The sequence below is a fragment of the Somniosus microcephalus genome, unplaced genomic scaffold (assembly GCF_052327205.1).
Source record: "Somniosus microcephalus isolate GS21.2 unplaced genomic scaffold, FLI_Smic_1.0 unresolved_chr3, whole genome shotgun sequence".
In the NCBI taxonomy this organism is placed as follows: Eukaryota; Metazoa; Chordata; class Chondrichthyes; order Squaliformes; family Somniosidae; genus Somniosus; species Somniosus microcephalus.
In genome coordinates this window covers 66,959,770-66,974,349 of record NW_028225181.1, presented here as the reverse complement: position 1 = coordinate 66,974,349, position 14,580 = coordinate 66,959,770, and the positions used below count along the sequence as shown (strand labels likewise).

The window sequence follows — 14,580 nt, the reverse complement described above, 5'->3', positions numbered from 1 at the left end:
GGCCAAAGCTGCGCACAATACTCAAGGTGTGGTCTCACCAAGGCCCTGTACAACTGCAGCAAGACATCCTTGTTCCTGTACTCAAACCCTCTCACTACGAAGGCCAACATACCATTTGCCTTGTTAACTGACTGCTGCACCTGCATGCTTACCTTCAGCGACTGGTGCACAAGGACACCCAGGTCTCGTTGCACTTCCCCTTCTCCCAATCTATTGCCATTTAGATAATAATCTGCCTTCCTGTTTTTGCCACAAAGTGGACCACCTCACATTTATCCACGTTATATTGCATCTGCCATGTTTCTGCCCAATCACCCAACATGTCCAAATCATCCTGGAGTTTCTCGACATCCACCTCACAAGGGACCTACGCACGACTTCACCAAACTTTTTCTCTTCACATATCTATAGAAGCTTTTGCAGTCAGTTTTTATGTTCCCTGCAAGCTTACTCACATACTCTATTGTCCGCCTCTTAATTAATCCCTTTGCTGAATCCTAAACTGCTCCCAATCCTCAGGTTTACTGCTTTTTCTGGCCAATTTTTATGTCCTCTCCTTGAATCTTACGCTATCCCTAATTTCCCTTGTTAGCCACGGTTGAGTCAACTTTTTTGTTTTATTTTTATGCCAAACAGGGATGAACAAATTCTGTAGTTCATCCATGCGGTCTTTGAATGCTTGCAATTGCCTATCCACCGTCAACCCTTTGAGTGACATTCCCCAATCAATCCTACCCAACTCGCGCCTCATACCATCGTAGTTTCCTTTATTTAAATTCAGGACCCTAGTCTCAGTCAGTCAACCACTTCACTCTCCATCTTAATGAAGAATTCTATCATATTATGATCACTCTGACCCAAGGGGCCTCGCACAACAAGATTGCTAATTAATCCTCTCATTACATAATACCCAGTCTAAGATGGCCTAATCTCTAGTTGCTTCCTCGACATATTGGTCCAGGAAACCATCCCGTATACACTCCAGGAATTCCTCCTCCACAGTATTGTTACTAATTTGGTTAGCCCAATCTATATGTAGATTAAAGTCACCCATGATAACTGCTGTGCCCTTATTGCACGCATCTCTAATTTACCGTTTAATGCCATCTCCAACCTCCGCATTACTGTTTGGGGTTCTGTATACCACTCCCACTAACGTTTTCTGCCACTTGGTATTTCTCAATTCTACCCATACAGATTCCACATCATCAGAGCAAATATCCTTCCTTACAATTGTGTTAATCTGCTCTTTAACCAGCAATGCTACCCCACCTCCTTTTTGCCTTTCTTTCCTGAATACTGAATACCCCTGGATGTTGAGTTCCCAGCCTTGGTCACCCTTGAGTCATGTTTCTGTAATCCCAATCATATATCTGTTTACCTCTATTTGCGCAGCTAATTCATCCACTTTATTACAAATGCTCCTTGCATTAAGACACAAAGCCTTCAGGCTTGCTTTTTAATGCTCTTCGACCTTTTAGAATTATTATTTACTGTGGCCATATTTGATTTAAACCCTTGATTTCTCTGACTGCCACCTTTGTTTTTCTCCTTCCTGTCTTTTGCTTCTATCCTTGTTTCTCTTTCCTCTGTCTCCCTGCTCAGGTTCCCAACCCCCTGCCATTATAGTTTAAACCCTCCCCCAGAGCACTAGCAAACACTCCCCCTAGGACATCGGTCCCGGTCCTGCCCAGGTGCAAACTGTCAGTTTTGTACTGGTCCCACCTCCCCCAGAACTGGTTCCAATGTCCCAGGAATTTGAATCCCTCCCCCTTGCACCATTCCTCCAGCCACATATTCATCTGAAATATCCTTCTATTTCTACTCTGACTAGCACGTGGCACTGGTAGCAATCCTGAGATTACTACCTTGGAGGTCCTATTTTTAAATTTACCTCCTAACTCCCTATATTCATCTTTCAGGACCTCATCCTGTTTTTTTACCTATATCATTGGTACCTATATGCACCACGACAACTGGCTGTTCACCCTCCCCTTCCAAAATGTTCTGCAGCCGCTCTGGAAACATCCTTGACCCTTGCACCAGGAGGCAACATACCATCCTGGAGTCACGTTTGTGGCCGCAGAAACGCCCATCTGTTCCCTACAATAGAATCCCCTAATACTATAGCTCTCCCACTCTTTCCTCCCGTCCTGTGCAGCAGAACCACCCATGGTGCCAGGAAGTTGGCTGCTGCTGCCTTCCCCCGATAAGCCATCCTCCCCAACAATATCCAAAGCGGTATATCGGTTTGAGAGAGGAATGGTCACAGGGGACCCCTGCACTACCTGCCTGCGCCTACTACTCTGCCTGGTGGTCACCCATTCTCTTCCTGCCTGTGCAGCCTTTAGCTGCGATGTGACCAACTCCCTAAATGTGCTATCCACGACGTCCTCAGCATCGCGAATGCTCCAGTATGTATCCACTCGCAGCTCCAGCGCCACAATGCGGTCTGTCAGTAGCTGCAGCTGGATACACTTCCCGCACACATGGTCGTCGGGGACACAGGAAGTGTCCCTGATTTCCCACATAGTGCAGGAAGAGCATACCATGGCACAGAGCTCTCCTGCCATGCCTTACCCTTTAATTCATTCAAATTAAATTAAAAGTGAGGCAGGTATGGGGACCCAGGAGGTGGGGGAGCCTCAGCCTTTGCAATTGTCCAACAGGTTTGAGGTTCTTGCGGCCTGTATGGATGAAAGCGGTGGTTGCAGGGTGGATGAGCAAACTGACCGTGACACCGAGGTACAGGAAGCGATTCAAGCGGGGGGAGTTAATAGGAATATAGTGGTAATAAGGGATAGCATAGTCAGGGCGATAGATACAGTTCTCTGCGGCCAAGAGCGAGAGTCCAGATGGCTGTGTTGCCTGCCCGGTGCCAGGGTTCAGGATATCTATTCTGGGCTAGAGAGGAACTTGCAGTGGGAGGGGGAGGAGCCAATGGTCGTGGTCCATGTAGGTACCAACGACAGTTAGAACTAGGAAAGCGGTTCTGCTGAGAGACTGAGCAGCTAGGAGCTAAATTAAAAAGCAGAACCTCAAGGGTAATAATGTCTGCATTATTACCTGAGCCACGAGCAAATTGGCATAGGGTAAATCAAATTAGAGAGATGAATGTGTGGCTCAAAGACTGGTGTGGGAGAAATGGGTTTCGATTCCTGGGGCACTGGCACCACACTGGGGAAAGTGGGATCTGTGCTGGGACCAGTGTTCTGGCAAGTCATATAACTAGGGCGGTAGAGAGGGTTTTAAACTAAATAGTGGGGCAAGGGATCAAATTTGGGAAGATGTGGTAAATGAAAGAGTAGAGACAAGGCAATAGAGAAAGGTATTAATATGGGAAATGATAAACAGACCGTGACAGGAAGGGACAGAGAGTACAAATCGAAGATTAAATCAACAGTTAAGGCTAGAGGTTACAAAAATCAAAGGACAAAACTAAAGGATCTGCATCTGAATGCACGTAGCATTCAAAACAAAACAGAGGAGCTGATAGTGCAAATAGGAATAAATAAGTATGATCTGATAGCCATTACAGAAACATGGCTGCAGGATGACAGATTGGGTCCTGAATATTGAAGAGTACGTGACATTTAGGAAGGACCGAAAGCTAGGAAAAGGTGGAGGGGGTGGCTCTGTTAATTAATGATGGTATTAGCACAATAGAGAGGGATGACCCAAGTTCAGGAAACCAGGATGTAGAAGCGGTTTGGGTAGAGATGAGAAATGATAAAGGCAAGAAGTCACTTGTGAGAGTGGTGTACAGGCCCCCTCACAGTAACCACACGGTAGGATGGAGTATGAAGGAAGAAATAATGGGAGCTTGTCAGAAAGGTATGGCAATAATCATGGGGGATTTAATCTACATAGAGACCGGAAAAATCAGATGGGCAAAGGTAGCCTAAATGAGGAGTCCATAGAATGTTTTCAGGATAGTTTCTTACAACAGCACGTTCTGGAGCCAACCAGAGAGCAGGCTATACTAGACCTGGTATTGTGCAACGAGATAGGATTAATTAAAGACCTCAGTGAAGGTGCCCCTAGGTAGCAGTGATCATAATATGATTGAATTTTACCTTCAGTTTGAGGGAAGAGAAGAGTGGGTCCAAGACTAGTATTTTAAACTTAAATAAGGGCAATTACGAGGGCATGAAAGCAGAGCTAGTTAAAGTGAACTGGCAAATTATGTTAAGGGATAGGTCAATAGAGATGCAGTGGCAGACATTTAAGGGGATATTTCAGAATACACAGAATATATACATTCCAACGAGAAAGAAAAATTCCAAGGGGAGGACCCACCATCCGTGGTTAACTAAAAAAATTAACGATAGTATGTAACTTAAAGAAAAAGCATATAATTGCGCAAAGATGGCTGGCAGGTCAGAAGATAGGACAGAATACAAAAAACAGCAAAGAGTGACTAAAAGATTAAAAAGGAGAAAAATTAGAGTACCAGAGATGGCAGCTGAATTGTACAGGTATTTTGTATCGGTCTTCACCATAGAGGATACAAGTAACATCCCAGAAATAGCTGTAAATCAGGAAATGGAAGGGAGGGAGGAACCAGTGTGTATCTGAGTCAATGGGACTCTCTGACCTTTCTCCCCAGTCCATCTCCAGGACCAGTGTGTATCTGAGTCAATGGGACTCTCTCTGACCTTTTCCCCCAATCGATCTCGGGAAGCTCTCCAGTTGGTGCTCACAATCCTGTGTTGGTTCACCTGCTGTCGTTCCTCAGTCTACAATCCCTGTTTACTCTCAGCTGTGGATCTTTCTCAATCACTCAGTCTTTCACCGGGAGATCTAATTATGGCAGGACTGAAATTAACAACATGAATAGTGTGAAGTAATGTAATGTAGACTTTTCTTCAGCTTAATAAAAATAAAAGTTTGGGTCCAAGTGCTTCTGTCTGATGTTGTCCCTTTTCTTAGATTCCCGCCATGCCCGCCTGGGCTTCCAGCAAATCACCAAAGTTCTGGATAGAAATGTACAATTTCCCTGTGCTTTAGGCAAACCGAAGCTGGACCCATCCTCCCCGGGTTACACCCTGTCTGATCTCACTGGGCCCATCCTCCCCATGTAACACACTGTCTGATCTCACTGGGCCCATCCTCCCCGGGTTACACACTGTCTGATCACACTGGGCCCATCCTCCCCGGGTTACACACTGCCTGATCCCACTGGGCCCATCCTCCCCGCGTTACACACTGATCTCACTGGGCCCATCCTCCCCGGGTTACACACTGTCTGATCTCACTGGGCCCATCCTCTCCGGGTTACACACTGTCTGATCTCACTGGACCCATCCTCTCCGGGTTACACACTGTCTGATCTCACTGGGCCCATCCTCCCCGGGATACACACTGTCTGATCTCACTGGGCCCATCCTCCCCGGGTTACACACTGTCTGATCTCACTGGGCCCATCCTCCCCGGGTTACACACTGTCTGATCTCACTGGGCCCATCCTCCCCGGGTTACACACTGTCTGATCTCACTGGGCCCATCCTCCCCGGGTTACACACTGTCTGATCTCACTGGGCCCATCCTCCCCAGGTTACACACTGTCTGATCTCACTGGACCCATCCTCTCCGGGTTACACAATCAGAGTAATTTACTGCACAGAAGGCTGCCATTCGGCCAATCTTGTCTGAGCCGGCTGACAAAGATCTATCCACCCTAATCCCACTTTCCAGCACTTGGTCCGTAGCCTGGTAGCTTACGGCACTTCAAGTGCATATCCAAGCAGTTTTTAAACGTGATGAGGTTCTCTGCCTCTACCACCCTTTCAGGCAGTGAGTTCCAGACCTCCACCACCCTCTGGGTGTAAAAAACTCACCTCAAAACCCCTCTAACCCTTTGACCATCTGCTTTAAATCTATGCCCCCCTGATTATTGACCCTTCTGCTAAAGGAAATAGGTCTTTCCTATCCACTCTATCTAGGCCCCTAATAATTGGATGCACCTCAATCGAGTCTCCCCTTGGCCTTCTCTGTTCCAAAGAAAACAACCCCAGCCTATCCAATCTTTCCACATAGCAAAAATTCCCCAGCCCAGGCAAAATCCCCGTAAATCTCCTCTGCACCCTCTGTAATGCAATCACAGCCTTCCTGTAATGTGTTGACCAGAACTGCACGCAGTATTCTAGCTGCGGCCTAGCTATACAGTTCACGCATTACCTCCCAGCTCTTATATTCTATGCCTCGGCTAGTAAAGACCTTTCTCCCCAGTCCATCCACTAGAGGGTGCAGAGCAGATGTAATTTTTTTCACCCAGAGGGTGGTGGGGGTCTGGAACTCACTGTCTGAAAGGATGGTCGAGGCAGAGACCCTCAGCACATTTAAAAAGTACTTGGGTGTACACTTGAAGAGCCGTAACCTACAGGGCTGTGGAGCAAGAGCCTGCAGGACGGGTTCATGGAATCCATTCGGGACAGTTTCCTGGAACAAAATGTCATGGAACCAACAATGTTAGAACTTGTATTGTGTAATAAGACAGGGTTAATTAGCAACCTCATAGTAAACGATCCACTGGGGCAGAGTGATCATAATATGTTAGAACTTCACATTAATTTTGAGAGTGACTTGCCTAAGTCCGAAACTAGTGTCTTAAACTTAAATAAAGCCAATTACATAGGTATGAGGGGCGAGTTGGCTGAGATAGATTGGAAAAATAGATTAAAAAAAGGTATGGCGGTAGATAAGCAGTGGCTAGCATTTAAAGAAATATTTCATAATTCTCAACTAAAATACATTCCATTGAGAAACAAAAACTCCACGGGAAGTGATCCAACCATGGCTAACTAAAGAAGGTAAGGATAGCATTAGATTGAAAGAAGCTTATAATGTTGCAAAGAATAATAGTAAGCCTGAGGATTGAGAGTTTCAGAAACCAGCAAAGATTGACCATAAATTGATAAAAAAGGGAAAAAATGCAATGACAGAAAACTAGCAAGAATTCTAAAAGCAGATTGTAAGATTTGCTGCAAGTATGTAGGAAGGAAGAGAGTAGCAAAAGTAAACATTGGTCCCTTAGAGGCTGAGACAGGAGAAATTATTGTGGGGAATAAGGAAATGGCAGAAACGTTAAACAAATATTTTGTATCTGTCTTCACAGTAGAAGACACAAAAAGCAGACCAAAAATGGTGGGGAACCAAGGGTCTAATGAGGGTGAGGAACTGAACGTAATTCATATAAGTAGAGAAAAAGTACTAGAGAATCTAATAGGACTGAAAACCGACAAATCCCCTGGACCCGACGGCCTACATCCTAGGGTTGTAAAAGAGGTGGCTGAAGAGATAGTGGATACATTGGTTTTGATCTTCCAAAATTCCCGAGATTCTGGAATGGTCCCAGCAGATTGGAAGGTCGCAAATGTAACACCGCTATTCAAGAAAGGAGGGAAGAGAGAAAACAGGGCACTACAGGCCAGTTAGCCCGACATCAGTCATTCGGAAAACACTGGAATCCATTGTTAAGGAAGTGGTATCAGGGCACTTAGAAAAATCATAACATGATTCGGCAGAGTCAACATGGTTTTATGAAAGGGAAATCATGTTTGACAAATTTATTAGAGTTTTTGATGATGTTACTAGCAGGGTAGATAAAGTGGAACCAGTGGATGTAGTATATTTAGATTTCCAAAAGGCAGTCGATAAGGTGTCACATAAAAGGTTATTGCACAAGATTCGGGCTCATGGGGTTGGGGTAATATAGTAGCATGGATCAAGGATTGGTTAACAGACAGAAAACAGAGAGTAGGGATAAACGGACCTTTTTCAGGTTAGCAGGCTGTAACTAGTGGGGTGTCGCAAGGATCAGTGTTGGGGCCTCAGCTATTTACAAACTATATTAATGACCTAGATGAAGGGACCGAGTGTAATGTATCCAAGTTTGCTGATGATACAAAGCTAGGTGGGACAGTAAGCTGTGAGAACACAGACTCTGCAAAGGGATACAGATAGACTAAGTGAGTGAGTGGGCAGTAAGGTGGCAGATGGAGTGTAATGTAGGGGAATGAGAGGTAATCTCATTGAAATATACAAGATTCTGAAGGGGATTGACAGGGTAGATGCTGCGAGGTTGTTTCCCCTGGCTGGTGTGTCTAGAACTAGGGGGCATAGTCTCACAACCTGGACCACTTTCCATACCTCGGGAGCCTACTGTCAACAAGGACAGACGTCGATGACGAAGTCCAACACTGCCTTTAGTGTGTCAGTGCAGCCTTCGGTCGCCTGAGGAAGAGTGTGTTTGAAAACCAAGACCTCAAACCCCGCACTAAGCTCATGGTCTACAGAGCAGCAGTGATACCCGCCCTGCTGTATGCCTCAGAGACATGGACCATGTACAGCAGGCACCTCAAAGCACTGGAGAGGTACCACCAACGCTGCCTCCCCAAGATCCTGCAAATCCATTGGCAGGATAGGCGCACCAACGTCGGTGTTCTCGCTCAGGCCAACATCCCCAGCATCGAAGCTTTGACCACGCTCGATCAGCTCCGATGGACGGATCATTGTCCGCATGCCCGATACGAGACTCCCAAAACAAGCGCTCAACTCGGAGCTCCGGCACGGCAAGAGAGCCCGCCAGGCCAATGGAATGTTGGCTTTCATTGCTAGGGGGATAGAATATAAAAATAGGGAGGTATTGCTTCAGTTGTACAAGGTATTGGTGAGACCGCACCTGGAATACTGCGTACAGTTTTGGTGTCCATACTTAAGAAAGGACATACTTGCTCTCGAGTCAGTACAAAGAAGGTTCACTCGGTTAATCCCGGGGTGAGGGGATGGACATATGAGGAGGTTGAGTAGATTGCGACTCTACTCATTGGAGTTCAGAAGAATGAGAGGCGATCTTATTGAAACAGATAAGATTGTGAAGGGGTTGGATCGGGTGGATGCGGGGAGGATGTTCCCGATGATGGGTGAAACTAGAACTAGGGGGCATAGTCTTAGAATAAGGGGCTGCTCTTTCAAAACTGAGATGAGGAGGAACTACTTCACTCAGAGGGTGGTAGGTCCATGGAATATGCTGCCCCAAAAAGCTGTAGAAGCTACATCATTACAGAAATTTAAAACAGAAATAGACAGTTTCCTAGAAGTAAAGGGAATTAAGGGTTACGGGCAGGAATTTGGACATGAGTCTAGGTTCGGATCGGTCATGGCCCTGTGGGTAGCGGAGCGGGCCCAGGGGCCGTGTAGCCTTATCCTGCTCCTATTTCGTGTGTCTAATTCTGTTAGATTCAGGAGATGGTTCTGTGATAGTGGATTGGCGGTTAGGATCAGATCAGCCATGATCTTATTGAATGGCGGAGCAGGCTCGAGAGGCCGATTGGCCTACTCCTGCTCCTATTTCTTATGTTCTCCCACACACCACCAACACCACTTCGACCCCAGGTTCCCAGAGATTGCCTAAGAGAAGCCGGCGCTGCTGTAAATGTCGGAGATTCTCTGATCCACACTCACCGCACCATCCGCCACTCCTCAGTCCCGCCGCCATTTTAGCTCCTTCCTCAAACCGGAGCCTCAGCCCGGGGACTGCGAGCAGCACCGCGCATGCGCACTGCGGCCACACAGCGCGCGATTAAAGTCCCTCACTGAGTCCGTCTCTTCTATTGGCTGCGACTCGTAGATTGACAGCTGCGCTCACCAATCGCAGCCCGCAACGCCTCGGGGCCCCGCCCACTGTTAAAAGGCCGCCGCCAGCTCCGGGGTCACGTGGCTCCTGATCGGCCGTTCAACCGCCTCAGCGCGCGGGTGAGGTCATAGCCCCGCCCACCCGCGAGCCCTTGTTGCCCAAGGTGCCGGCCGACTGCTGTCCCTTCTCCCCGGGCGGGCGGCGGCTGTCCTTCCCCCGGGGGTGGACTCCTCTCTAACTCTGGTCTCCAACTGCTCCTCCCCGCTCCGGGCTGCGGCTTTTATAGCAGCCGCCGACCCTGCCCAGCCCAGCCCAGCCGCGCCTTCTGATTGGCTGAAAACCCGGCAAATCTCCGCCTCTGATTGGCGCGTTTTTCAATCCGCTCCACCCTCGGACACCAACGAAAAAGGCGGCTTATAGAATAAGAGCTCGTCTGTGAATCAGACTCGTTATTGTTAAAGTGATGGCCCTCTGTGGGACTGAATATTAACCAGTTATTAAAATCATTGCATCTGTGGGATTGAATAATAATCATTATTGTTAAAATTATTGCATCTGTGGGATTGAATAATAATCATTATTGTTTAAATTATTGCATCTGTGGGATTGAATAATAATTACAACGATGGCATTTGTGAGACTAAATAATAATCATTACTGCTAAAGATTGTCATCTGTGGGACTGAATAATCATTTTAATTAAAATTATAGCGTCTGTGGGACTGAATAATCATTAAAATGGCATCTGTGAGACTGAATAATTCATTATTAAATTGTGAATTATGGCAAATTGATCCTTTAAAATTACTGGTTCCTGAATTGACAGATTTAATTTAATTTTAGCTTTTCAGCGACCCGCTTATAAATGAGTGCTTTGTACAAAACAGGGCAGTGACAATGCATCATTTTGTTATATTTATGTTAAATTTCAATCTATTTTAAATTAACGATATGCTGTATTACAAAAACACCAACAAAATCTGAACATACGACAAAAAAATGAAAGTGAGGGTTAAATAAAGAAAGGATGATAAAACATTTTTTAAAGAGTTTCGTTCTTTATGCTGTCCATATTTCAAATGTCATTAGTCAAATGAAAATAAATAGTCCCTTCTGGATCTGGTGAGTGGCTCTGAAAAGAGCCTTTGGGTTGAGTTTTTAAGGTGGGAGGAACGAGAGGCTTTATTTGCAGCTGGTGTATTTGGTGACAGCTTTCGTCCCCTCCGAGACGGCGTGCTTGGCCAGTTCCCCGGGCAGCAGGAGGCGGACGGCGGTCTGGATCTCCCGGCCGGGAGGAGATGGTCTGGCGTTTGGTGCACTCTTTTGGTTGGTCCTTAAACAAATTGACTGTAAATTAACAAAAGTTCAAATAAAACTTAAACAAATCAAATTAAAATTTGGTGGTCCGGGTTGATGATGCACTCCAGTCCGCGCAGTGTCCACTGGTCGCGGAAGTACTCAAGCGTGCTGGCGGACACCGCGTGCTCCATCTGCAGGGCCACCCGGGCGCGAACATGGCCGCGGAAGAGAGGCAGGCAATCTGGCTGGATGACCCACTCGACTGCCCGCTGCCTGGACCAATTGATGGCTTTTTTAGCCAGGCCCAGGAGCAGGCCTACAAGGAAGTCCTCCAACCTGCCCGCTCCCCTCGGCACTGGGTGACCGTAGATCAAGAGCGTGGGACTGAAGTGCAACCAAAAATGAGGAGCAGCCCCTTCAGGTAATGAAAGGGGGGCTGCAACCTCTCACACTCCATATATACGTGGAACACGGACTCCTCCAGGCATGGCGTTTGGTGTAATGGATCAGGCGGGAGGCCTCGCAGGACTCTGAGTGATTGATAGGGAATAAGGCGGACGTCGACCCTTTATACCAGAGGGGAGAAGAAGCTCTCCCGGTTTACCCTTACACAGTCATTCAGGTGAAATCTTCAGTTCGGGTGGATATAAGTCCCGTAGCAGTAATTGAAGAAGAAAAAGGTGTCTCCGTGTCCCAACCACCTTTGTAAGGATATCAAGGGATACGGAGCTAAGGTGGGTACATGGAGTTGAGGTACAGATCAGCCATGATCTAATTGAATGGCAGAGCAGACTGGAAGGGCTGAATGGCCAACTCCTGTTCCTATGTCACCAACATTTCACAACTCAGCCAACACCAGCTAAAACAGATTGTCTGGCTGTTCCTTCATTGAAGAGTAATCTTAGGTTGTCAGGTGTTTTGGGATGTCCAGAGGATTTGAAAGGCACTATATAAATTGAAGTCGTGGCAAGGGAGAGCTTGTAAACACCCGAGGGGTTTTGAATTCACAGGAGAGCGGATGTTTGAGAAGGCCAAGTCCTATCAATAGCGATAATCAGAGGGCTGCCTACCGCTAGTTTGGGCAGAGATCATGCACATTAGACCTGCGGCCGCCGTGCCCAAAAAGATCCAACAGGCAATAAGCAGCATTTTCATTTCAATGCGTTGATGCAGCAGGTCATGTCATTTAGATGTCGATGCTATTTTGTGGCCTTTACCCCGTAGGTTCTATTAATTTCGGCCATGGTCACGGAGCTGTACTTTTGAAAATAAACATTTGAAAGGATCACCTGCAACTTCCATTCTCAAGCGTTGTGTTGAATGTTGCTGATAGGTTGTGGGGCTACTCATCGATCTGGGTCCGCACAATCACACACTGGTTCTTGGTGACCAAATCCTATTACCTGGGATGTTGGGAAGTCCCAACATTTCACCAGTTCGCTGGAGACCACATTCTAAAATTCCATGTGTTTATAAGTAGGGCCACCTGGTTTATGGTGCCTGAATTTTAGTACCACGTTTTGTAGGAATTTCCCCAGCGTTTTGGAGGTTGTATTCTGCGATACCATCCATTTTTTTACGTTATAAAAATGTAAATTGGTGGTCTTGACAAAGACAATCTCAGCTCGGCTATTAAAAGTGTATCGGAAGCACACAATGGAAGCGAAAATAGCTCATTATTGTTGTTTCAACGTTGATTCTTACACATTCAAGTGGCGAAGACGACTGACCTACCGAAATCGTGTCAATAACTAACAGAATTTAATGTTATCTACAAGGCATCGCCGCACCCGCAGGAGTTCATAAAGACGTTTGTACTTTCACGATATGCCCATTGCAATAAATACTTGCAGCAACAATCATCAGCTGCACGACAGGATTTGATTTCAAACATTTATAATTTTCAGATAGTCTCATTGCTGAAGCGAGAAATATAACAAAATGAACAATTTGAGGCAAAAGCTGCGGTTGCGGAGCTGGCTGAGGACTGTTGAAAGTGGTGCCCAGGCTGAGGACTCCTGGTCTTCCGATTCTCCCGCCCGACAATCTATCACAGCTCTGCTGCTCTCAATTTAACCACCTTTAAAATAGGAGTTAAAAACCAATATTGGTTCATATATTGTATTATTCCTGGAAGGTATACTTCAGGAATTAACACTCAATCGAAGTTTTAATAATTTCCAGTATTGTAATGGGGAAATAATTGGTTTTCTATTTTTCAATAAGGATGATTTTGGTCATTAACCATCGGGTCAATTGCAATGTTCTTTTTCACACACCCAACCCTCCGGTCCGGCTCTTTGTGAATGTTTTCTGTGGCTCTGAAAAGAGCTGTTTGATATTGAAGGTATTCATCCTCTGATTGGTCTCCCCTTTAGGGGCTGTCCTCTTGCTCTGAGCAAACTTGGCTTTCTTTCTCCGACAGGGAGGTCTCCTCCTGAGCGGGGGTTTGGTCCGCTTCCTGCTTCGGTTGTTTGGCCAGCTTTCTCGGCTTTGCACGCTGGCGTTTGCCTTTCCCTTCGGCCCTGGCCGCCTTCCTGCCCTTGGGTTTGCGGGCGGTGGCCCTCCTCGCACCCTTTCTGGCGGCGCCCTGTTTCTTGGTCTTCCTGGGCGAGCCTCTGCTCCTGGGCACCGCTTTCCTGACCGCACCTTGCTTCATCCTCCTCCTCCTCCTCCTCTCCCTGGCGGCGGCGGGCTCCCTCTTGGGTTTCTCCTCCTCCTCCCAGTCGCCCCACCTCTTGCTGAGCCTGAAGGGGCCCGAGGCACCGGTGCCAGTGGGCTGCAGCATTGAGCCTTTGGTCACCAGGCTCCGGGCCGCCTGGTGGACCCGCCAGTTGTTTCTGGCCACATCGTAGCCGCGGCCCGAGAGGACCTTCTTGAGAGCCGAGAGCACCCGGCACTTCTTGGTGGCCGCCACTGCCTCCAGGATCTGCTGGGACACGGTGGCGCTGGGTCTCCTGGCCGGGGGCGCAGGCCTGGTCTTCCTCCTGGTGTTCCTGGCAGGGAGAGTGTCGGCCATGGCTTGGGGCTGGGACCTGTTCTCTCTCTCTCTCTATCTGAGTGTGTGTTGGGGGATGAAGAGTTTCCAGCAGCCGGCGCTATTTAACCAGGCGAACCAGACGCTGCAGAGCCAAAGGTCTCGTCTCCTGAAAAATGCCTGCCAACAAAACACAAAACAAAGTCGCCTTCTTTCCAAAGCGTGTATCACCTCAGAGCGATTATATATCCCCAGAGACATTCTCTCTCGCTCTTTACGGAGGTCACTGACCATCATCAAAGACCCTACCCACCCCAGCCACAGTCTGCTCGCCCTCCTGCCATCTGGGAGACGCTACAGATACATTCGCACCCGAACGACCAGATTTAGGAACAGCTTCTTTCCCAGGGCTGTCATCCTACTGAACTCCACAAATAAACTCTAAAGCCTGCACATCTGCCAATGCACTTTATTATGTTTATGTTTATGTATTACAAGTCAAATGAATGTTGAATGTTAAATGTTTTAATCTAAATGTACACTCTCGGGAGCCGTAAGCCTACATTTCGTTGTACCGCACTTGTGCACTAACAATGACAATAAAGTTGATTATTGTAATTATTAAGTTCTTCTGAATCTTATGTTTTTTCATGTATCTTTAGCTCAG

The 14,580-nt window shown here is 47.0% G+C and overlaps 2 protein-coding genes across 2 annotated transcripts in view; both read right to left on the bottom strand.

Annotated features, from left to right (window-relative positions):
- Positions 1-9,874, bottom strand: part of LOC147091830 (uncharacterized) — a 62,797-nt gene extending 52,923 nt beyond the window's left edge. Inside the window, exon 1 of the mRNA XM_085976876.1 lies at positions 9,466-9,874. The gene's annotated coding sequence lies outside the window, so the exon portion shown is untranslated. The remainder of the gene's footprint in view (positions 1-9,465) is intronic.
- Positions 9,875-13,310: 3,436 nt separating this feature from the next.
- LOC147091829 (uncharacterized) lies at positions 13,311-13,955 on the bottom strand. Its single transcript, XM_085976627.1, has one exon. It carries the CDS (start codon positions 13,953-13,955, stop codon positions 13,311-13,313), a length of 645 nt encoding a protein of 214 aa, XP_085832753.1.
- Between the last annotated feature and the right edge of the window lie 625 nt (positions 13,956-14,580).

Excerpts from the sequence above, each read along its gene's own strand:
- LOC147091829 (XM_085976627.1), bottom strand. The coding sequence starts at position 13,955 with ATGGCCGACACTCTCCCTGCCAGGAACACCAGGAGGAAGACCAGGCCT.